Source organism: Pelmatolapia mariae, linkage group LG6 (genome assembly GCF_036321145.2).
Source record: "Pelmatolapia mariae isolate MD_Pm_ZW linkage group LG6, Pm_UMD_F_2, whole genome shotgun sequence".
In the NCBI taxonomy this organism is placed as follows: Eukaryota; Metazoa; Chordata; class Actinopteri; order Cichliformes; family Cichlidae; genus Pelmatolapia; species Pelmatolapia mariae.
Genome location: NC_086232.1, coordinates 26,546,530 through 26,572,110, shown reverse-complemented (window position 1 = coordinate 26,572,110; position 25,581 = coordinate 26,546,530). Strand labels below are relative to the sequence as shown.

Genomic DNA, 25,581 nt, shown 5'->3' with positions numbered 1-25,581 from the left:
TAAAGGTTATTACAATCATTTGTCTGCTGTTTTCTTGATTAATCAGTTTATTGTTTGGCCTTAAAAATATCTCAGTTTTATGGAGAAGGTCACGTTTTTCTAAAGCCCCGTTTAATGTCCTCCAGTGTTGGCGCACAGCTCATAAAGTCTTCTGTTTGCTATCTTAGCAGACCAATAAAAGCCTCCGCCTCTTCTCCTCCAACTAAAACACTGATGTGGTGAAATAGTTGCAACACCCATCTTCCCACATCAAATCACTTTGCTCTTCTTAGACCAGTCTCCTCAGCTCCCTGCAGTACTGTCGCGGCACAGGGCGTCCAATCTATTAACAAAGCCATTTAACTTTAGGATTAAGCCCCGTCCTCAAGCAGCAGCACAACAGCCAAGAAATATTCCACCATTATCACGCTCCCATGAATCTCCTCCTCGTGTCCTAACACCTCGTGACTCTCTTCACCGAATCATGTAAATATGGAATAAGGAATAAAAATGCTGAGGGACTTCCAGTCGCTCTGTCTACCTCCTCCTTGTTGACAAATTTTGAGTTGGGTACCTTAAAATTCCTGGAGTGCTGAGAAAATAACTTGAAATTTCGATTTATAGATGTCAAAAAGTTTTAATTTATTTATCTTTTCTTCCTCAGTGGCTGAAGCAAGCTTCCATATCTGTCAGACCATGAACACTGCAAATCAGAAAACAGTATTATTAAAAAAAAAAAAAAAAAAACCCCATAGTTACAAGTCCGCAAGAAACAAAACATTTCACAATAATATTTCATCAATTCGAATCAACAATAGTAAAAATCAACCATTAAAAAGAGTCAAAAATGACTTTTCTTTTTTTTTTTTTGGAACATGGACTACGGGCCATAATTGCATAAAAAAATTACAAAATACTGAGCTTCCAAAATGTTCTGATGTCTTTGAGTTTCAGGAATTGTTAGAAATGACGTTAAAAATACATATTTAAATATCCCAGTATGACGTCAACATACTGCAGTTGATGTATATGCTAGGGATAGCAGACAAATTACCTAACATACTAAAACTGATGGACCATATAATATAACCTTAAAATAATAACAGCCAGAGTCACCCAAAGACTCACCCAAAGACTTGCAAACATATTCATTCTGGTGCTAACGTTATCAAATTTCCCATCAAGCTTTTCGCTCGACAGCCTCTCTCGCTCTCTCTCTGTGCAGGCTTTTTAATTGGCTCGTGCTTGATGACTTAATTGTTCGCCTTCGTGTTCGGGTGAGGCCCTCTGCGCGCACGCGGGCAAGAAGCGTCCATTCCGGCGATGTCTTGCAAACAGAAAAGAGGAAAAAGTATATTTTTATTTGTGGCAACTGTGTATTTTTACATGTTTCAGCTGTGTTGTTCAGTAAGTTTAGGACAGTGGGAGGATGGTTTTACAGCTACAGAACGGGAGAGGATTAAACAGGACAAAACTCTAGCTGGACAGCACACCGGGACAGGATATGGTGATCTGCGCGAATCTAACGAACAGAGACTTCACAAGCTTCATCTTCAGCCTGGATCTGGAGAGCCACACCCACATCTTAGTGCACAAGACCTTAAGAAGTCAAACGTCAAATTTGTGCCCGAGAGTTTGTCTTGGAATATTGGGAATGTTAGCGTGAAACCAAAGTCCTCGACTCCAGAATCTGTACGTGGCCATCAAGCAGATTTTACAGGTTAACCTCAAACTCTCTTATGTTATTCACAGGTGGTTTATGTGGTGAGTAAAGGCTGGCGCTTATTAAGCCTTTAGTTGCTTCAGTAAGAGTTCCTTTGAGTCAGTTTGGGTCGGGTATGAAGACCAGAATCTTCGGATGTAGTAAGAATACCCATATATATGCAGCACACCTGAAAGCTAAACTGTGAGCGACTTGCATTCTGGGAAATGTAGGGCGCAGCCAGCATGAAGGATAAAACAGTCACTTCTGCTTCTGCTACACATTTCTATCATTATCAAACAATACACAGCACATCTAATGAGTGCTATGCCAAACTGGGTGGGTAATTTAAGGCCAAGAACTACATCTTTGATGTGTATTTAGCTTCTTAATCCTCTAGGTTTTCAGGGGGAGGTTTTGGGCCTATCCTCTGAGTCCAGTACACATTTTTCTGAGTGGCACGCTATGAGTCCTCTGGTGGAGTGTGACGATGATGTCATGATCTTCACTGCCTCCGGTCAAGGATTCACACACCTGTTAGTGGACAGAGGTAAGCTGGTGTTGTTGGAAGACATGTCTTGTGTGGTTTTTTTTTTTTTTTTTTGTTTGTTTTTTTTGCACCATTGATGTCTCATTGAATTAACCAGGCTTCTGTTATATTCAGAGGGAGGGCTCACCATGTGAGATTTCGATATATAAGAAATAAAAAAACAAAAAACAAAAAACAGTTCTTTACACTTTTTGTTTCTACAGTGGGAACCTCTCCGATCTCGGTGTTTCAGTTGCCTCCATACTGTGGTTACACTCTGAGGACATCGTGGAGTGACCTTGAGATGATGGTGCCATACGACGCCTGTTACATCACCCAGGAGGTACCAGCAGCAGCGTTTGGCACTCACCATCATTGTCTCTCGTGGTCTGTGTTAACTGCCCCTGACTTTGTTGTGCTGCTTTCTGTCAGAATAACAGTTACATTCTGCCCCTGCTGTGGTGGGGCACCCCGCTGAAGCTCTCCTGCCCAATTCGGATATCCACTCCTACACCCTCGTTCCCTCTTTCACCACCCTCAGTCTTCTGCTCCTCCTTTGGCATGGCAGTGCAGATACATGCACAGGAGAAGGATATACCTGCATTGAGAGTGAAAGGTTTTTTGTTTTGTGTGTGTGTGTATTTTATGTGAAGGTCAGAGATAAGATATCTTAATATTTCTGGTCTTGAAGAATAGTGGAAATTTATGCAATTTTTAAACACTGTATGTTCAATGTCTTGCAGTGAATGGAGCTTTGCATCCATTTGTATCTGAACAGTGTGCGTACTATATCGACTCCCAGTCTGAGGAGCATACTTTCTTCATCTACTCCAGTGCTCCTTGTTTCACCAGTAGAGTAAGTTTTCCTATTTTAAGTGGATTACCAGACTGTTTGCTTGCAATAATATCTTCTTTTAATTTTTTTTTCTTTTTCTTCACAGGATGGTCTCCAGCTTGAGCTTGTATTTGGTGATAATGAATACATTCTCTCCTGCCTAGTCACTTCTCAGTTCCCCTATGCACCCTCTACACCTTGGTCTCCACCTTTGTCTCCCAACAACCCTCAGTATCACAACATCCCAGATCCCGTTGGACCGGCATCCACTTCCCCTCCTCCACCTCCAGCCCCTTCTCAACCTCCAACCCCAGAACAGGCTGCAAAATTTCCAGACTATCCTGACTACAACTATCCTGGTCTCCAGTTCCCCCAGCTGCCCCAGTTCCCCCAGCTCTACCCTCCTGGGCCACAAGCCAAAGAGCCACCTCAGCCTACTGGTGACAGTCCTCCCGGACACCAGCCCAATTTTCCTGGGAAGTCACCTTATTCTTTTGGCTCCTTGAAATATCCACCTTCTCACTACCATTCTCCAGTCATGGTGCTGGCCAGGCCTGATCCCAATCCTGGTCCACTTGAAAATGGACAGTCTCCACATCAAGTGCCTAATTTACCTCCTCACTATCCATTTGATTACTCCCATATGTCATTCTACTACCCAACAGTGACACCAGCTACAACCACTCCACCTCAAACCACCACCACCACTACTACTGTTCCTCCACTTACAAAACCAGCCAAACCTCCATCACATCTTCTTTACCCTCAGTACTATCTTCAGATGCCTTACTATCCTGAACCAGTAAACCAGCCACCTGCTCCTCTGCCTCCTGGTCCACAATATCCTCCTTCATCTCAGTCTAAACAGCCTATAGGTCCTCCAGCTTCTTCTTACAGCTCCTACTATGCTTATTGGCCAGTGTCCTACCCAACATCTTCTGCTGCTCCACTTGACCCTATTAAAACCACCGCTTACAACCCCGGCTTTCTCTCAAATCTGTTTTACCTACAACCAGCTGAATCTCCAACACCTGCCAATGAGGAACCTCAGAAACCAGTTCCACAAGAGATCTGTCTGCCTTACAGTCACACAATATGTAGCTCCTATCCTTACCATGTTTATCATACTGTCTACCCACCACACTACATTCCACCCCACCTCCCTCTGCCGCAGTATCCAGAGATTAAACCACCTGTGACGACACCAAAACCTTCCACCACCACTTCTACTCCCCCCACCACAAGCTCTACAACCCCAGCTGGGCCCTCTCCATGGACTCCTAATCTCCAGTGTATGACTGGGAGGATGGTTGCCTTCCTGCCTTTTACTCACCCAGACTCTATACAGGTCAAAGGTTGGTGTTTGTCCAAACATAAGAGCTCTTTGTGTTGGCAAGTGGTTAGATAAACAGACTAACTGTGACACTTTATATTATTTTACTGCCAGCTGCCTCGGTTAAAGAAGAAATCCTTAGTCAGGTACATTTGTGATTTGTGGTCTTGAGGTGCTGCCGAAGAAATCACAGCAAAATATACTTAATATTTGACATGGGTTGTTTTTGTTTTTTTTAAAACCATAACTCTAACTCATAAGTATTTAACTTGGTGTCATGTTTGCTGCATTAGACATACAAATTGTGCTATTATTTAGTTAAGGGGAAAAAATCCCAGTGATGTGGAAGTCTCAAACTTACTAAAACTCATGTACCAAAGATGAAACATACAATGGCTTTAAAGTTTTGGTTTTTTTTTTGGTTGTTTTTTGTTTTTGTTTTGTTTTTTCCCCTCAAAGATTGTGTCAAACCTTCCACTAGGAAAAAAACAATTTTGTTTTAATCACTTTTTGTGGAGGCAGTGGTGCTCTGACTCAAGTATAATTTCCTGTGGAAATTCATTTCTAACCAGACTCTGACCTGTTTAAATGTTTTAACATTTAAATCCTTCAAACACGGTGAAACATTGTTTGTTTAGCTTCTGTATGTTTTTATTGTTGCATTCATAATTAATCAGTTATAGTAAAGTAAGAATTTAGAATCTGACTTTCAGAACAAGCTAGTTTGTTTATTTTTGTCACCAGAGACATTGGAGAAAACCATGGTCTTAAAATAAGCGTGCATTTACGTCTGAAATAACGTAGCTTTTCCCAGATGAGCTTAGAAACACTGTCAGTGTGTTTGAATCAGGTTTTACTTTCAAGATGATAAATGTATGTATGTAATCTGCCGCTATCTAACTAATATCGGTTCCTACTCCAGACCAAACAAACGTCTGGACTTTCCTCTCCAGTGTGGCTCCATTCTGCGGGTACATGCTGCAGATGACTGAGGGCTTTGGGGTAATTCTCCACTCTCCTCTGCCTGCCTGCCACAGCCACTTACAGGTGGGATCAGTGCTTTTAGTCTGTCATTCTTGTGGTTTGTTTTGCATAGTTGCTTTAACTTTGTGTGTTTTGTAATGGGAGCATAGCACACTGATTCCCAAAATGTCAGCTGTGTGCATTATTGAAAATGTCTAACTTGCAAAATAAGGCAGCCGTTGTATTGTCTTTTAATCGCGTAATGTTGCTGATGATGCAATGTCCAACTTCAGTCCTGTAGTCATTGAATTGGAATGAGACGTCGACCGACATCGGTCAGACACAACTTTAGAACCACCTCCTGAAATGTTGTGTAGGTTCAATTTAAGCAGTTTTGACTTGTTATGGCATTGACACCTGACCTCTGTCTGCTCAGATTGTAACAGTGTTTAGGTGGGTGTTGTCATACTAATGAGTCAAAAGGATGCCAGGTTCCAGCAGGTTAAAGAGAACACAGCATTGTAATGACATGATCGATGTTTCCTTCACCTGTCAGTGGTTTTGTTCTTGTGGACGATTGTTTTGGATATGCAGGATAAAATGGCACATGCATAAAAACAAGGCAGCTCAAAGGGAATCCTTGAGTACTGTGATATTCAGTGGTATCACAATGACAGACTGACAGGAAAATTATTCAAGTGTTGGTTAAACTGTTAATTTCTGAGTCTGTTGCCTGGTTGCTTTCCATTTTTCTTTTGTCTGTTAAATTTTCATTACTCTATGAATAAATGGATGGGGGGAACAAATGCGCAGATGAACTGCAGTCCTCTACAGCAACATGGCAAGATAAGTTATTTTGAATTGCTGATGATGGCAGTTTGCACCATTTGTGTTGTCACTACAGCAAGTCCTGCTTGCATATAGAACACAGCCAGGCAGTTCTTCCTAGTCAGCAGGGCATATTTATTAATCCCATATGGACTATATGCAGCACTGGCTCTGCATGCATCTGTGTTGGGTGGAGTGGTGTGTTTTTTTTTTTTTTTTTTTTTTTTTTTTTTTTTTTTTTTTAATATGTTCTCTGCAACCCAACTGCTGAACTGTTTTGTGACCTCCACTGGCAGACTTTTTTTTTTTGTATACAAGCGCTTGAAACTATGCGTGGTTGCTCTTATTGATTTTGATCTCTCTTGCTTTAGACTCCCACGACCATTTCCTTACCTCTACGGTTTTGGGACTTCTCCATGGCGCAGTACAGGACTCTGGACCTGCAGTGCCCATTTCAAAGCCCCTCTGACAATCCTGCTACAGATGCCCCACTCACCACACCAACCCCACCAAGCACCACCAAGGATGGGATCGGCCCATCTGCTGTTCCAAAGCCTAAAATCTTCTGCTCTTCTCATGAGATGACTGTGGAGCTCCCCTCTGGTCCCATTTCAGAAATAGTTGTTAAAGGTGTGTGCGTCTGTGTGGTGGTGTATACATTCCAGGTGCATATGTTTGCCATCATCTCTGCATGAGTTGAATACTACATGGTTCAGGGGCTTTGGTTTACTGTGAGTGGGAGTGGCAGACTTGGTCTTTGTTTTGACTGGGGAGTGCTTAAACGGAGCCCCTTCAGCCTGCTGAGATCTATAATTGTGCCGCTTTAAAGTGCACACAAAAATAACTTGTTGTGCGTTTCCAAATGTATTTTTCAGACATCAAGGGGAACCAGATGAACCTCAAGGATGTCCCAAAGCAATGTGGGTACTCTGCAAGCAAAGGCAAAGATGGCAAAATCCATTTGAATCTACAGTTGCACTCACGCTGCCACATGAGTGTGCAGGCAAGTATTGACTTGGATTTCACACTGAGCATATGACCTTTTTGTATAATTGACTATTTTATGTGCCTATTAACTCTTGTGTAAACATTTTTCTCTAAAAGGGTACACTATACATCATCACTGTCATCTACATGACAGTAAATGGCAAAAAGGAGTCTCAGTTTTCCTGTCCGGTTACCATCTCGGGGCCAAGGCAAGGTAGATAGACTTAATATTTACTCCTCTGAAAGGCTGTTCAATTTGCCAAAGGTTGTTTTCTCCTGGCCATTCAGAGTTATTTTAACTGTGTGGCTGACATTTGTCGTGCTGTCCCTCAGAGTGCAACCTTCCTCACGAACAGCGTCTCCCCTGTGGATCCAGCTCTCTATCCCAGACACAGTGCCTCTCCATGGGCTGCTGCTTCAACAAGCACCCCCCTGCCTGCTACTACCCCATGGATGGTGAGCTGCAGTCTGCGTCCCCACTGGCTTTTTCACACCACTTAGCTGAGTACATTTGAGATGTTTTGGGTACAGAAATGTAAGCGCTACAGCTGCTGGATGTGTGAAGAGGGATATTCAGGGCCAGCGCAGCATGATTCAAGCTGGCAGTGACACAAAATGTGAAAAGGGTATAAGATACCTTGGGTCTCATTATCAATTGCCTCCTGAGATTTCTGACCTTTGGTTCATCTGACCTTTACATAACTGTGCATGTGTATCTGTGTTTGTCTGTTTGCATCCCCCTCCAGAGTGCACTATTGACCGCCACTTTGTCTTCTCTGTGCCTGCCTCCATCACGGAGCCCCCTCTTTCCCCTGCCCTGCTTGTCGCTGCCAGCAACTCCACCTGCAGACCTCAGAAAGTGACTTCTGACTACGCCTTGTTTAAGATCCCGATGGATGGCTGTGGGACACGCAGAGTGGTGAGATTTGACCAGTGCGAACATTTACTTCAAATATTTAGTGTTTCCTATAGTTACTAGAGTGCTGAGTTAATGAATCTATAGCTAATTGGGGAAAATATAGGAAAAGTCCAGTTGTATTCCATGATTCCTTTGGTTTGCATTAAGAAATTCCTTTTCCCCGTCCTAACAGATGTTGGGGGAAACTGTTGTCTATATGGTAGAAGTCATCAACATGGTTCAGGCAATCAGCCTCAACTATGGCACCATCACAAGAGATTCTCCTGTCAGGTCAGACCCATATTTACCTTTAATATGCCCACAGTGTTCACAGAAAGCTTCTGTCAGGTCACTGAAGGATGGAGTGAGTAACTCCATGATGGACAGTTTGGTGGATGAATAACATGCAACAAAGATGAAGAAATGACAATAAATGATTAAACTGTCTAGATATTATTTATCACATCTTCTGTCTTAATTCTCAGGCTGCTGGTGGAGTGCAGGTACATGCCAGGAACAGTTCTGACTGTGAGCTACATAGTTAAAACTCCCACCCTTGGTCCTGAAATTCAGTCCTATGGGGCATTTGGAGTTCAGCTAAGGATTGCTGAAGGTAAATTGTACTAATTTCAAGACAAAATGCTTTTTAATATCAAATAACCATTCAACACTGGGATGGATTGGAAAAATAATTGAATAACAAACAATTGTGGTAAAATTCAATATTTAGGCAGCGTATGAATATCTTAAACTGCATCCAGTTCAGCTTTGAGATCTTGTGCTTGCTTATGAAAGAGTGAAATGCTATTCCTATACACCTACACGGCAGATGACCAGTACAAAAGCTACTACCCACAATATCACCAGCCCTTGAAGATGATGCTGGGGAAGCCTCTCAATCTGGAAGTGCGGCTCCTCAACTCTCCGGATCCCACTTTAGTTCTGCTGGTACACTTCTGCGTGGCCTACCCCCGCTCTGGAAAAGCTGTGTGGGTGCTGCTGTACAATGGGTAGGTTTAAAAATGTGAAAAGAACATAGGAGGGGAAAAACTGAGCTCGGAGGAGGAGGAGAGGTCCGTAGGAGTATCAAAACTTTCTTCTCACAAATATTTGATTTTTACATGGAAAGTAAAACGTGTTATCACATTGGCTCGCCACTATTCCACAGATGTCCCAACCCTTTGGACCCAGCCCCGCCACAGGCTGTTCTATCTCATCCACAGCCACTTTCTGCTGATGCTCAGACCCGCCGCTTCACCATCACAACCTTCCAGTTCCTTCCTGATGGTGAGTTTAAGGATTCGGATGAAGAGGTAAGCAGGCACACAGCCTCTTGAGTTCTGCACATAATGGTTTTGGGCTACTCTATAGGCATGTAAATACTTCTGTAGGCCTAGGATTGTTTGTTAAATTGGGATATGACATTTAATAATTTGCAGGTACTGAGAGGAGTATTTTCTTCTTTTTTTTTCCTCCCTGATGCCATGGCTTTGTAAAAATAACACATTTCTGTTAGCTCAAAGCTTACAGAGACACAGACCTGCATGTTAAAATCAAACTTGAAATGATAAACATGATTTCATAATGTCCTGTGACATAACAGTTGACATATATACATGTACAACAATTGTTCTGGATACACTTATTGGGTATAAACTATTTTAACACCATATTAAAAATTACAAGTGTGACTCCTTACAAGGAAACTGTAAAGACATGAGGGGTGACTTGGGACTCTTACACAGTACAGTATCCAGGCTTCCTGTCTTAATTTAGTTAAAATGTGAACAAATGTGTGCTTGTAGACTTTGCATTAGTGCCAGTTCAGACGAGTTATCTTTTCATCTAGTGGAAACGTGTTGTCTGAAGACGATTTGTGGCTATATCTCTAAATCTCTTAGGCAGCATTCCTAATGAGATGTGGAGGAGCCATTTTGTAAGCTGCATATTCTGGCCCCATCTCAATTGCCAGCAGCTGTTTGTAATATTACGCTGCACACTCTGGAGACTGGACACAACATTAAATCCTGCTCTACTTTTCTTCCCTCTCAGATCTACTTCATGTGTTCGACTGAAATCTGCTCGCCACGTGACGGTCCTTGTGTTGAAGGATGCTTTGGCCAGTGACGGTGAGGATAATTAGCGCTCTGTCCTCAAATCACCCAGCACACTCTTGCGAACTCGGGTGGATCGCAACAAAACGGCCATGAATGAATTTCTTCACAAGCCGCCTACTCTCCGAAAACAGCCAGAGAGCCAGTAGTAGCTACAGTTCCATATGACAGCAGGACAATGTTTTAGTAATGAGGACAGTTTTGAATTATTAATTCAGACTGAGCCATTTCCTGTTTTTTCAGTTACACCACAATAAATGCATGAAATTAGCCAAGATGATTGTCTGACCAGTAACACAGCTGTGTCTACCTCTCGTTTATATACTTCAAAGTTAATTTCTTAACCATTTCATTGCCTTTTTTTTTTTCTTTCTTTTTTTTTTTTTTCAGGCCTCAGCCATCACTCTTAACTACCAATAAAAGCTCTCAAGTAGCATGTGTGGGTATTTTTTTAATTTATTTTAAACTGACAGCCATTAGCTTTTACAGTAGGAAGTGGCAGTACATCAAAAAAAAGTGGGAGGCAACTTTGCGTGGACATGCTATCATTGTGGAGTAGACGGAGCCCACATGGGTCTGCCTTGCTTTGTTAAAGTTTATGTGGAACATACTGTAGGTTTTATGTGCATGTTTAGAGCAGGATCACTGGAGGCTATGCACAAAGAATGAGGTAGAAACCTCAGCGTGGACAGAAATGACATGCTTGACCTCATTACACAGTGTGAATGTTATTCATGATTATTATGCAGCTTCAAGTAGTAATACAACTGTGACTGAACACATTTTACAAAGAATCTCCCATGTATGCCAGGGAAAACCTTCTGATGGCAGGTTTTCCCTGCCATCAGAAGGGATGGCAGTGAAACACCCAGAAGGGGTGTTTCACTGGTCTGACCCCACATAAGATTAGCCTGCAATGTAAAATGAGTTTGACATCCCTGGTCTAAGGACTTTGTCTAGCATTCACACATGTGCCGATGGATGCATTAGGGCCAGCTTGGTTCAGTAACCTGCTCAGATATACACTGGCATGCAGACTAGAGGAGCTGTGGATCAATCCACCATTACCACCTGAGCCACAGACGCTCCTCTGTCGCCCCACTAATAAGGACTGAGCTTCGAGTTTATTCAATAAGGCACAAATCACCTAAAGGGCCCTTTTAGGTTCAATATGTTGCATCTCACAGTAAACCCCTGGCTCTTGGTGTCCTTGGGCAGTTGTCTACTATTATGCTTGAATTTTATTATTTGTGCACATTACATAGAAACTGTAACGCTCAGAATCCACATGTGTAAATGATAAATGTAAGGCTGCAGCTGTCTGTGTGGCATAAAGGCTATAAAGCATGAGGTCAAAAACAACCGTTGCATATTCTTAATGATTAAAATGTTAAACCTGTGCATTGCGGTACTGTGCAAGGGAGACTTTATTGTGCAGAAGTCACTCAATCAACCGTGATTATAAGTGTATATCCCGAAATATCCAGTTATCAGAGTAGGGGAGGGGAAACGAGAATGTTTGCAAGGGAGAGTGGGAGGAGTCATGGCACCTGCAAAAGGTTTTTTTTCCAAAATAAATTAAACTGGGACTATTCAGGTCAAGCGAGTCGAGATTGTGCTGAACCAACACATGTAATAAACCTCTGCAAGTCTGCTCTTGTTTGTATTTTAAATCGCTACAACAGTTCCCCTTTGAAGTGCTCCTTTCCCATGGTACCCTTTGACCACTGGGTGTCATCCAAGCAATAAAAATGCCAGAGGAACATAAGGTACTCCATGCTGCATGACTCACAGCTGGGCTTGTGTGAAGACCTTGGCCTGCGTATCGGTTGTGTAATGAGTTAGGCATGAAATCTTCCCGAGCAGCCCACCCCCTTTCAATATTCAGCCATGTAATGTGGCCAACATTAAAGAGCAAAAACTTTTATTTTGAAGAACTGCGCACAAACAAAAATGTGAAAAGTAAAAGCAGCTTACAGTTACAGTTTTATTTTTTGGGGAGAGGGGTTGGATTGTAGTGCGTGTCGCCCCTTCTCTCTCTCTCTCTCTCTCAGACACACACACACACACACCTCCCCCTCGGTGAAATGTATGGAAGCACTGCGGCACACTGCGTGTATTTTGTAGGCTGCATGGCTGCCTGGCTCTGCGTTCAAAGGCAAGAGCGGAAGATAGGAGGAGGGGAATGACTACACCAAGAGAGTAGGAGGAGGAGGGAGGAAAGGAGGGAGGGAGGGAGGACAGTTTCCTTTCTGTAACACACACGCTACATGAACACACCGGGAAAGCGGAGAGCGGAAAGAAAATAATAAGCGAGAGAAAGAGAGGGAGAAGGAAACGCTGCAGCCCCGGCGTCCGTCCGTCCGCCTGTCCGTCCTTCGGTTGGTTGGTTGGCTTTATTGTTTTTGTTTTTTTGGGGGGAGGGAAGAAGCCGTCTTTTCTTTAAGCGCAGACTTGCGGACTAACATGGGAAGCGAGAGCTCCTGAGGAGGATTGACTTTCAGTGAACCTCTGCTCTGTGGTAAAAGTCTGTGGCTAACAGGGAGGAAAAAGGGCGACGGGGAAGACATGTTGAGGGTTTTTTTCATCTTGAGGTTGCGGTAGGGTATTGATGTTGTGCTCTTAAAAAAACACACGGCTCTCCTGGAGTGGGGTTAAAAAGAGAGAGAGAGAGAAAGAGAGGGGGGAGCAAATGGAAACTAGGCAGTAGGCTAAGCTCAGGAGCCATTGTTTTGATCGGTGTTTGTTTAATTGGCTTGTTATGATCTGAAATAACGTAGGCCTCTTAGGCAGCCCCGCAGTAAATACATACACGGTCAGCAGACAGGGGCTACACAGCTGCAAATTAGCCCGACAGAGCTGCTCGCATTGCAGGGGACTCTGTTATGAAATAACAGGGGAAACGGTGCTTGTGTGAGATTTCCTTTTATATATATATATATATATATTTTTTTTTTTTTTTTCAAGTGACATTTTTTAAGCCAGGCAGCCAAAACATTTCCAGATACATCAACTCACTGGGGGGGAATCATACAAAGGCCCAAAATACAGTGAAAGCTACTTGGATTATTAAAAGACTGTTTTAATCCCTCCGCCGATTTAAGCACAGAGGTGCACTAGATTAGGTTATTTTAGCCCCCGTTTAGCTGAAGAGAGGGAACAAAAGAAGATTTTTAAATGTTAATGTCGACCGACGTTGCATCCATCATGCTGCCTGTATCCCGGGGTCTCATAGACCGGGATAGAGAGCTGGACCCCATGGCCGGGGTGCATCCCAACCCCGGTGGCGCTCCTGCAGCTGTTCGCGGCATGAAGCGAGGAGACCCGGAGCCCGACGGACAGACAGCGGCGGCTCTGGTGGACTCGACCGGCGCTGAGTGCAAGCGTCCCCGCATCGACGGCACAGGAGGAATGGGCGAGGTTGGTCAGGTACAGAGAGGATTGTTTTTTGTTTTGTTCTTTTTTTCTTTTTCCTAATACAATAAGGCAAAGACGGCTAAACGCAATCGTGGTGCAAGGCCAGGTTTCTCTTAATAATTTGGCCTATGCGGTTAATGTAATCTCACGATTTACCGGTGTTTCAGATGCGTGATCAGCGTGATAGTTGCGGATAGTTTAGAGCGGTAGCGGAGGGCCCAGCACACAGGCCTGTGACTGCACAGCCCATTACCAGCTGTGCGGGAAATGCCACCACAGCTGTAGATGACTCTACATGCTGTTTGAAGATGGAGCTGGATTAGTAACAAAGTAACTCACTGCGTTAACTGGACTGTCATAGATGCTACGGTGAAGCTCAGACAGTTAATTAAAGGGGAATAGCAGTAATCCGGTTTATATTGGCCTGGTTCATAGTTAACTGGTTAGTTATTCTAATAACTCTCCAAAGAACATCTTCTGGTGTATGAAAACCCAGACAGCCCTGGCTGAGGGTGAAGAATGTAAACACATCCAGCATTTTACTACACCAAACAGGAAAGAAAACATTCCTATGTGGCATAAGTGTGGACAACATTTGCTTTACAATGAGTTAGTGTCCATATCTGACTGTTTGATCTTATTTTATTCTATTTTATTTTATTTTATTTTATTTTTTTTTATTTTTTATTTTTTTTTGGGGGGGGGGGGGGGGGGGGGGCGCAGACTGCAGGCTATGATGATCAACAATGATCATTTTACCAAGGAGCCTAAACCTCATCAGTCCAATTGCCTGGATCCTAACACCCCTGCTTTTATGAACACCACTGCTAAAGTGGACTAGCAGTCAGCATAATCAGTTTGTTGTTGTTGTTTTTTCCCGCTTTCCCTCATTGATCCCAAAATGGTCAAATATTGTTATTAATAGAGCGTCACATGAGGGCCCGAAGATGCTCTGGATATCATTAAAGTGGATTATGTAGGGTGAAGTACTCCAGTGGAAGACAGAAAGCTATTTCTCCATCGCTGAAAGCTCCAGTAATGGAGGTGAAGTGGCTTGTTTGCTCCAGTTTGGAAAACTAAATGGCTGGCTTTAACGTCGTCCTGCTGTCAGTCGAGGGAGTGCTGACAGACACGGCTAGAAATGTAATGCACTTAAAAACAGATGTGCAGGGAAGAGAGTGTGTGTGTGTGTGAGTGGGAGAGAAGAGCACGGATCAATAGCTTCAGCCCCTAAAACGTATTGAACGTGAACTGGCTGGACAGTCCGGAAATTAGAGTAGGAGAACCCCCTCCTTCCCTAGATGGTGCAGGAACAGATTTGCCCTATCACTGGCAGCAAAGAGGCTTTGTTTCCAGCTAATGGGATCACATCTCAAACTGGAGGGGGCATTATAACCGCACTGATCCCTGAGATCCTTATTTAAGGCCCTGGATTTTATGGGATGCCGTCACACAGATATTGGTGAAAACCAGATGAAGCTTATATAGTGTAGTCCATTGTGTAGAGCTCCTATTAGTGCACTAACGAGTTATTAAAAACATCTTCCAGCCCTATATTTTTATATAGCAAGTGAATTTCTCTTCTAATGCTGTCATTGCAGGTCTGATGAAGTCAAATAAATAAAGGGCAGCTGTTAGATTCATTTCCAACACCACATTAAGTGTCCTAAAATAATCCTTCTTTGGACCTTTGTCTAGCTCGTCACTTCATGCTGTGAATCGAGGTGGTTTAATTCCTCTGCATTTAAGGTCACATTTCTTTTAGACTGGATTGGCTGCCCCTCTTAAATAAAAAGTGGGCGGAGCTTCTGTACTCTCACAGCAAGAGCTGAGATGGCAGTTTTAGAGATATCCCCTGTCATTGACATCACACAGACCCAAACGTTAAAAAAAAGCCTGAAACTAGAGCACCGAGCTTCACTATTAGAAATTTTGAGTGTTAAATATGATAGCACACCACTGTGACACTGTACATATGACAGAAAATAAGAAAAAGCATACGTGGTCCTTAAGTTTATTATTCATACATGTTTTTCTCATTAAACATGTGCAGTCTGAACGTTTGAACGTTTGAAGACATGAAATGTGACCATAAACTTACTTTCTGACATTTTGCAGACTATAAAAATTAACCAGTAAATAATGTCGTTAAAAAAAGTAAAAGGCAGAAAATGCATCCATAGATTTGTGTTTCATTACTCCAAAATCTCCACTGGGTGTAAATTTTTACCGTTGGCCTTTTAGGGAAAACAAAAAATAACAACCCTCATCTGTACAGACCATTTTTCCACTGTGCTTTGCGCCACATGCTTAACGAATCACCCACCCTCCCCCCAGACCCAGTGTGTGTATGTAAAACACTGACGTATTTTTATTCCTCTAACCCGCTGACACCATTAAGGTTTCAGAAGCAAACTGGGGTGGGTGACGTTCAGTTTTCCTTAGTTCCTTAAATCGGGACGCTTGACTTTCCAAGAAACCTCTATAAAATCACAGAGAAGGCCGTCTGTAAAGCTAATCTTCAGGAGGAGGGTAAATACTGGAAAATGTTATAGCATCTGGTACCTTGGCTCTTGCAAAGCACGCTGTCTCCCTTCCTTATTTTTTTTTCCATTCTAGATTTTAAAAAAAAGTCTTTATTGCTGACGACACGGCAAGAGTTGAACTCTGACCTGTGAAGCCAGCAGAACAGGGGTGTGGTTGCGGTAGAGAGAGAAAGTAATTTATACCGCTGCGGCCTAATAATGGGATCTTTCCCATTTGGTTATTGACACTGCTGTTTTTCTCATTAGGCTCTGATGTCATCACAGTGGAGTGGGAGGAAGTGCTCTGTTGAGTCAAAGCTGCAAAGTTTTAGCAGAGCAGCAGTGCGTTTATAAATCGGTGCAGCAAGCAGTGAATGACTGAATGCTCAGCTAACGAGGGCAAATAAAGCCAGTGGAAGGAAGAAAAAAAAAGAAAAAGGGAAGAAGAAGCTGAGTGCTTTCAGCAGTATGAGTTCAGAGAAATTAGCTACTGATTTCCTGCCTCTGCCGTTGCCCTTCTCCGATTTTAAATGAGCGTGCTGCTCTCCCCGCCAACCGAACAACACACAATCAGTCTGTATTGCATTCCAGTGCAGCACCAGGGAAGTCCTGCATTTTTCAGGGTGACAGAGGATTCATAACGGCACCCTGCGTCTTCAGCTCTGGTCAGATTTTGGGAATTGTCGAGAGTAGCTTGTCGGCTTCAATATCCATCTGGCCTGCTGCTGAGCGGCCCGTGTTTTGTTGTCACTCTGCGTAGGAACCGGGGCTCTCTCTAACCTAATAAGGTCCTGCCTGGGGCGACAGCGCTGAGGACAAATGACTTGACTAGGACGTTAATGTAGGTGGATCACCCTGCTGTACTTTCATCTCAGCCCCTGCACTGAAATGGTATGAAAATGTCAGCAAGAAAAATGTTCTCTTGCAGCCGGTGGAGAATATTTGTTTAGTTTTTGGGACCCTGATTTTCTGTGATGAATTGCAAGGAGAAATCTCTCGACTGATTCATGTTGAAGACCGGCGGTGTTTTGAGACTCGGCTTTGGGGGGAAATTTGATGTTGCTACAGTGTACTTATCCTTATATTAACTTCAGTCTGGAGACTTTACAGCATTTCTAGTGTTGATGGTGTGTAGCAGTGTATCAGTTCATGCTTATTTGAAAGGTAGACATCAGTCTCAGTGTTCGAGAATTTCCCAAAACGGAGCTATTATTGTCTTGTATTGCCCAGTTTTTGCATAATATAATATCTTGGGGTGATTTTTAACCGTAGTACTAAAAAGTTATTCTTTTGAGCTACCAAATTGTGCAGTTAGGGGATTTACCAGGATTTCTGGCTTTGGATGGGGTGTAGTGTTATGCTGATGTTTATTTAAACATTGCTCTTCAATCTCTATTTGCAAACTGCATAAAACTGTGCTATTATGGTCTTTTTCCCCTATTAATAAATCATTATATATAATAGTGTATAGTATGAATATTAATGACTTTCAACCACCAATAATAAAATGTTTAGTGTTAGATAATAAATTGTGATTCTTTGAGTAGCTAGAAACATTATCATTTCTTTAATAGAATAAGTTATTACATCTTAAATCCAACATGCAGATTGTTACTGGGTCTTCTCTCAGTTCCTGTTAGTTAAAGTGAAGAAGATTGAATCACCTTTACCTGAATGAATGAATACTACTTCAGCCAAAAGAGAAAAAAAAGTAGGTGAAGCAGATTTATGAAACAATAGACCTTTTTCTCTTTTCTTCTTGTCTCCATATTTTTCCTCCTAACTGCTTTGATCTTTTGCTCATACCGAGGCTGCTGGCTTGTGGCTAGCTCTGAGTTCTGGATAGCTTTAGCTTTAGCCACTTTCCCTTTGCTAGCTTCTTTAAAATGTCCATTTTCAGTTGAGTGAGGGTGATTTATGACCCCGATTAGGTTTGTTGCTACGAACAAATCTATTCCGACTTGCCAAAGTAAGCCGTGGCTTCTCTTCTGGTTTGCTTTGGCAAACTTTGTGTCTTTGCTTACAGTAAGGAGCTTCAACACTAATGATATTTTGGCATGTGAATGTGAGTTTACGTTTGACTTTTTCCCTGCCCTGCAGTGTGTGTGTGTGTTGTGCACGCATGAAACGGACCAGCTTGTAATCAGACAAATGTGAGGCTGACCGGCCGGTCACCGGTCAGAGCCAGGAGCGCTGGATATCAGCCGATTCCGCTCCCTGGCTGGTTGATCCGCGGATCTCTAGTTTGATTTTTTTTTTTTTTTTTTTATTGGTACACTTAGTAAATTAATTGGGAAGCCATTTGAGCATTACACCCAGGGCATAGGGCTGAAAAATGTGATGATTCTTTGTAGTTTTTGTGTAACATTTCTTAAATACAGTACATAAAAGAGATGATGTATGGGTCCGGTTATTGCTACTCAGTCTTCCCATCAGGCTTCATCCTTTTACAGTGCCCCATACTTTAGAAGTTTAACTGCCTTTTAGAGTGAAGTCTGACATATTAAATGTAAAAATGGGGCCAGCAGCCACAATGTCATCAACATTGGTTCCAAAAATCCAATACTGGTCTCTGGTTTCACTGGAATGAAGGGATAATGCAGATTAATCATTATGGGCAATTATGTGGTGCTGTAAATAATTACATACAAATGTTAATTCTCTCTCTATCAGATCTGAAATAAATTGGGGGATCCAAATCACAATTGTGTTCAGCAGTTTCATTATGTAGCATGTGATCCAGCAGCTGATGCTGCTTCATGATTATCTTCATGCCAGAAGTGTCGAAGCAGCCTCCAAACCCCCCCCTCCCCCAGTGATTCCAACCAGCGTACCCTCAAAGAAGCACGTGTAGGTTTACTGTGTGAGGTATACCGAGGGGAAAATAAACTTTAGATCATCTGGCCAACAGTTTGGAGGCTTAGCACATAAGTGCTTTGTGGAAGAAGTGGATTCACATCCTCTCGAGTGTATGCAGTGCCCTGCTTTGCAGTTAGGTAGGATGACTCTCAGAGTAGTGAAATGTAGTTCCTATTTTCCTCCTCCTCATCAGAACAGCAGCGGTCCCAAGGCGCGATAGGAATAGACACGAGTCTTGTGACCAAATTAGACATCCCACACATGCTAAACAATCACACACACACCTACCCCACCTGTATTTTTTTTTTTTTGAAGAGGGGTATCAGGGTTCATGTGTACAGTGGGATACTTCTGCTGAGTGAAGGAGAAACCTGGAGGTAACTGAGCCTCTCATCCTGTGCTTCCTTTCAGATTTAATTATTACAGGACTGCTCCCGTCTCCCCTCCACCTCCTGCAAGCTGGTCTCTCTCCCCTCTCCTCCCCCTCCTCCCCATCTTTGCCATCTGTTGACTTCAGGTCATTTTGCTACTTTCTCGTGATTGCTCACCCGGTCTTTCCCTGCAGTTTCTTCTGTTGTTTTAGCCCCCCGCCCCCTCCCCAGAAAAAAAGTCATTACCATCACCGTCCCCGGAACGAGTCAGCGCGCCTTTATTGACTACCTGAAGTACAGAGTTTTTTATTTTCTCATGTTCGGTGCAAGTGGCCGCGGTGTTGAGTGACACTGAGATACACTCATCCTGAGCTGACTCCAGTGCACTGCCCCCCTCCCCCGCTCATCCCGCTCAGTTGCTTAAGGAAATTAAGCACATGACTCCACTCGTGTATGAGTCATTGTCTTTGCTCCCTCCATTCCCCCCCCCCCCCCATTTTTTTTCTTTGCTGCCCATTTCCTGTTGAATTTCCAGTCCTTCCCTATTTTCCTGCTCATACGATGTTTCCAGATGTTTGCCTGTGAGAGCGCCGCCCTCACTGTGACGCAGCGTGCCCGTTCCATGAATCTCGTTCCGTCCCCATACCTTCAGTGTTTTTTTTTTTTTTTTTTTGTGTTTAGAGTTTGGCCTCACCGTAAAGTAAGGTTCATACTTTATTCATGTTATTCAAGCCTCTAAGAGGTGATTCATTATTTAGAGCTTCTACCTCCCAAAGCCAGTTCACTAAGTACATTTTTGGCTCTGAGATAGACTCGCGCAAGCTGCATTTTTCAATCACGAAGACGCTTCCTGCTCCCTCCTCTTCAACCGAGCCTCTTACATTTGGAAATGTTGTGCTTAGTTTTAGTGAAACGGCCCCATGGGGTCCAGAGTTAGATGGCTACAGTATTAATCAGGCGAACTCAAGCTGTGAAGCGCACAGAGCAAAGTGTTCCCCCTGGGTACAGAGCAGACGAGGGACATTGGTTCCAGATGAAAGGAAGATCAGAGGGGGAAGGACAGAGGGAGGAGGGAGAAGCTGGGTTGTTTTCTAATCTAGTGATATGAAGTCAGAGACAGGCAAATCTGTTTTCTTTTTCCCTTCAAAGTGTGTTGTAATTGCTGTGAAAAGCGCCTCCATTTAATGGAATACATTAGCATAAAAGCTGGAACACGGTATTATGAGAGTGAATAAAGTGAGTTACAAACTATTTTAGGGAGTAGAGGAATGATTTATGTTTAATATTTGGCCATAAACAAATTATTTTTTTTGTCTCCTCTGCATCTTGTGTTACTGTAATTACTCACCAGATGTTTGATGTATCCGCCGCTGCTTTGCACAGCCAGAACATTGAGAGGGATGTGTTGGAGATTGCATCAGGGCTCATGATCGCATTTCACACCGATGGGCTTCATGCTCGCTGACACTCCTGACCTATTTATGATTTAAGAGCCGCGGTGACACTCATTCTTTCTCTCCCGTCTTTCATCTACTGCTCGCATGATCTCACTCGCCCCCGTTATCACGGCTTTACAAGCAGACAAAAGATCCACTGGGTGGAAAACTCTGGAGGAGACTGACTTGGGAGATAGCAGGAGTGTGTCACAGAACAGAGTTAATTTGATTAGGAGTCAGAAACGGCACGCAGCTGTAAAGTCAAATATGGAGGCAACAGCTTAGTGGGCATAAAAACAGAAGGAAAGTCTGAGTGAATAACAATAACTGAAAGGGCTTTTCAGCCGTGCAATGAAAATGTTTTTAAGCGACTTGTCCTTTTTCTTTACAAATTTCTGACCATGTTTCCGAAAAATCTGCTCCTCTCTTTCAGAACAACGACCCCTTGACGCTCAGCTATCACGGATACCCGTCTCATAGTCAGGTAAGAGGAAAACATGTGCCAAAATCCACGTTGTGTAATGTGGCCTCATTCCACTCCTTCCATTTATACAGTATTCAGATAACATTAATATGGCTCAGTGTAGCTCTTCAAACCACAAGGTGGGGGTGTAGATTATAAATTAGCAGTCATGTAGTAAAAGACACGCCTCCACAACCCTCCAGTATTACCCTCCACCCACTTTCCTTTCTGTTCCCAATAATGCACACTTAGTAATCATCTTTCAGATGGCAAATCCAACTTGTTCTTTCTCTTTTAGCACCTTTAAACATGCTGATGTTATAGTTTTCTGCCCACAAACACGCACTCACAAAAAAGGCTTGACTGCATTGCATCTTGTTTGTGTTTATGTGTGTGTGCGTGTAAGACTACAGCATGTTTGCCCATCTTTGTATTAGCCTGCTGATTGTGTTATTAGACTGCTCAGTTTATGTGGTTAATCCTTAGATCATCCTCCGTTCATCCACTCATCCTCTCATGTTCTGCCCGTAATCTCCTCATCCCTCGCACTCCGTGGTGCCCGGCAACCTCAGGCTGCTTATCTGCACTTTATCTCTCTTCACTTGAATGCTTTTATTTGCCCCAGTATGAGAATGGGCTTTTTTTTTTTAGTACTGCTAAGTGGGTATTGCAGAAGCCTGGAAGTCAAACAGACAGTTTTGATTTCACTCTTAATCTTAGCTTTCCAAGTGATGATGTTTTAAAGTTTCGGCTTGTGTGAACAGCCTCTTGTTGGGATCGAAAGAAGTCATTCAAGGACTGCTTGGGGGCTTGGAGGTGTGATTTGGCCTCTGACCAGGAGGGGGGAAAAAATGACAGAGAGGAAGAAAACAATGCCGGGCAGCGGAGGCTTCCACAACACTGAGGTGCTAAACTGTCAGCAGCAGTGTGAGAATGATGTGATCAAAGGCTCCTGGAAGGAAGAGCCTGGAGAGTAGCAGAAGCCCCAAGTGTGAAGGGGAAGACAAGCTCTTTGCAGATGGAGTATGAAACTTGGCAGGCTTTATCTGTCTATTGAAGTAGTTTTCAAACTTTTTTTATATAAAGTAAAATCATCAGGTAATGGCTTGGCATGGTATTTGTCACCCGGTGCGCAAACCTGTGCCGCGCTGGAGTTCTGCGTTTGAGCAAAGGATTCACGTGCAGTGTGCTGTGCTGAAGATTAATGCCACTTCATTACTCGCGTAGTCGATGGTCGTTATTCAAGAAACGATGGCGATTTGTTCGGCTGGTGCTGGCATCTTTTCTTGCATCTTTGATGAGCCTTCCTGCTCAGGGCGTGTTTGGTGTTTGGTGCCCCCAGTGGTGTCGTTTTATTCTGAGAAAAATCTGCTCAATGCTTCAATATGTTTAGCTGTAATGATGCTATCTTTAGCTCTCTGCTGGACGCGGATTATGTGGGGGTTTGGGAGCTTTTTGATGTTTGAAACCAGGTTGATACATATTTTTAAAAATGCAGCGAGCGCGAAGCCAAAACAATGATCTAAAAGATGCTAAAATGCTCTTTAAACCTAAGGGGAGCTGCAGAGCTTACACCGCCGTGGCTTCATCCTCCTTGTTTTTATAGAAATATCATCCGACACAGCTTTAAGTTGAATGTGATAACAGCCAGACTTGGGCCATGTTGGCGGTGTTATGAAAAACGCTGCTCGGTATGACCTAGTATCGTTGCAGTCGTGACTTTTGCAGAAAAAAAATGACTGATGTGTAAAATTACCGGCTCATTTGCGTAACAAGGTGCGTGTCTGAGAGAGAAGGAGAGAGAGAGAGAGAAGAAAAGACGTCTATTGCTCTCTCCCAGTGGTGCCAGCAGCCCCAGTTAACTCACCTACATGGAGAAAGAGAATAGAAGGAGAGAGAGAGTGAGGAGAGAAGAGGAGAGGAGGACTGCGACATGAGAGGAAAGCAGAGGGGAGGGGAAAGTTTGCAGGTGTGACAGAGGCAGAGAAGTAGGAAGGGGGAGGCGTTAGGCTATCTGGGTGAGATAGGAGGAGAGGAGGAGGACCGGAGAAGAGACAGAAGAGATGAGCAGGCAAGGGCACAGCAGCAAAACAGAAGGCTGGGGGTAGAGGGAAAGCAAAGGAGCGAGTGGGAGAGGGAAAGAAAAGACTGAGTGGGAGTCGGGGAGAGAGAGAGAGAGAGAGAGAGAGAGAGAGATAGATAGAGGGGAAGGGGGGGTTGAAAGAAAAGAAAAGCAAGCAAGTAAGCAAGTGAGGGAGAGTGACAGGGACAGAAGCCAGCAGAGGAGGAGGAGGAGGAGGTGGGGAGGGGATTGGCAGGGCAGACAGAGCGAGCGGGGGCAGAGAGAGGGAGATTTTGAATCTGTGAGACAGACAAGAGAGACTGAGCTGGTGAGGTGACACAGGCTCGGCGAGGGAGAGAAAGCGAGGCAGCGTGAGAAGAGGAAAGGAGAGAGAGGAGAGAGGAGCGACGACAGTTTGAGTTGTTGCACAGAATACGATGATGGGACTGTACTATCCTAACGTGCTGTCGGTGAGTGTTTATCCCCGTATCTTTTCATATCCTCCTCCGCCTGCGTGCACGGCCACTGCATCTCCTCGTCGGCGCTCGGGCTCGGCCGTACGCGAAACGGCATCAGAACGGGCTGTCATCGAGCATTAAATGTTAATTAACTACTAACAGACGAGGAGTCTACTTGACCCGATCGCTAGAGCGGGTCCAGTCAGAGAGCGTTTCGGGCTCTTGTCAGGACTCGGCAGCTACTTGCTACGAGTGGGATATAAACACTGGAAGTAGTGTAGCAGGCGTTGATGACAGCGAGATACAGGCTGGAGATCGTATCTCCACAATTATGATTCGTTATGCCGAGCCGCACGAGCGGCAGTGTGTTATTGTACGCTGTTATTGTGGCATCTGTCCCCCCCCCCCCAACCCTGCCAAGAGCTAGAAGTGCACGCAGTTTGAACATCAAGGGCTGCCACTGCCAGAAACTGCGCTCTGCCATGTATTATGTATGGTCAGGAGAATCTTATGTGAGCATACAGTACAGCGTGTCAGCTGGATGTAGCGGTTCAGTAGCGCTATTTCTGCTAGTCAACTATTTCGATATATCTGAAGCAGGAGAGTGGAAGCAGAGAGGGAATTGGAGGGGGGGGAGGAGAGGTAAGTGAAAAACTCTTTCTTCTTTATTGGCCCTGCAGCTGTCTCTGTACATCGCTCCAGCCTGTGAGCGAAAGGGACAGGTGTCCACAGAACAGTTGTCCCTGCCCTTGTGTTTTTTTCTTTTTTCCCTTTTCCTTTTTTTATTGCTCGTTCTTTCTCTCTCGTCCTCCCTTCTGCATCTCTTCTATTCAGCTAACAACACCTCCTCACTGTAATTTCTGTGTCACACATTTCACAAACACACACACAAGCTCGAGCACACAGTGGGCTGCAAAGTTGGTGCATGAAGTGTCATGTTCATATCATTACATTTCAATTGGTGTGAGTCAGTATGAGTGTGTGTGTGCTTCTCTTTCAGCTGTACCTTGGATTCCTGCTCTCTTTACTGTTTGACCTCTTTTCTCCCTTCTCTCGCTCTCCCCGGGGCCCTGGCAGCTGTTATCTCAATGTTTTCCTTTAAGAGCCCCTGGAAGAGAGGGGGATGGGGTTTGAAGGGAGAGAGGGAGAGAAGGAGAGAAGGAATGGGAGCATGAGGAGAAGATTTTTAAAAAATTTTTAGGGTGATGGGACACCCCACGCTTCCCCACCGCAGTCAAGGAAGCTCATAGGTGAGGGAGCAGAACAGACACGGGCGAGCAATGTGAAAATCACATATTGTAGGTCAACTAGAGGCGGCTAGTTTGCTCAGTGACGCAATTTCAGTGTGTAAAGCTGACTTTGCAGTTATGTCCATATGTGAGTGTTCCGAGTTTGTTTACAGCGGGGGTAATTTATCAGCTCCTTGATGGCGCTGCTTTTGCTAATTTTATATAACTAAATATATATATTTTTTAAATTGTCTCTTTCTCCTGCGAGAGAGTTGAGAGCGGCAGATCGGGTGCAGAAGAAATATTTTCTCAAGCCCCACCTAAGCGTGTGCCCTGAGGCAAGGGAGAGACGCCTACCTGCTGCAAAAGCTCTGCGCAGCCTGCCACGCTTGCACAAACTGTAAACGGGTCATGAGGATTCACCCCCCCACACACTCGCACGCCTCCACCTCCCAAATCTTGTTATTGATTCTTTGCAGGGGTAACAATGGTGGTCGTTAACTGATCCCGATGAACCGTGTTGCCGTGGCAACTTGGATGAGTCACTCATTTTGCGCTGATTGTTAGGTGGTTCGAGGCATGAGGAAAATGTT

At 43.9% G+C, this 25,581-nt stretch overlaps 1 protein-coding gene across 5 annotated transcripts in view; it reads left to right on the top strand.

The window, feature by feature from the left end:
- The first annotated feature begins 12,415 nt into the window (after positions 1-12,415).
- LOC134629248 (RNA binding protein fox-1 homolog 2-like) overlaps positions 12,416-25,581 on the top strand; it is a 44,109-nt gene continuing 30,943 nt past the window's right edge. For 3 of the 5 annotated variants that reach the window (XM_063476415.2, XM_063476414.2, XM_063476416.1), the window contains exons 1-2: positions 12,416-13,597; positions 21,210-21,260. In XM_063476415.2, the coding sequence (XP_063332485.1) occupies positions 13,346-13,597; positions 21,210-21,260 (303 nt within the window). In that variant the 5' untranslated portion in view covers positions 12,416-13,345. Of the gene's footprint in view, positions 13,598-16,979; positions 17,002-21,209; positions 21,261-23,547; positions 23,772-25,581 lie in introns of those variants that run through there. The other 2 variants (XM_063476417.2, XM_063476418.2) reach the window with 2 other exon arrangements.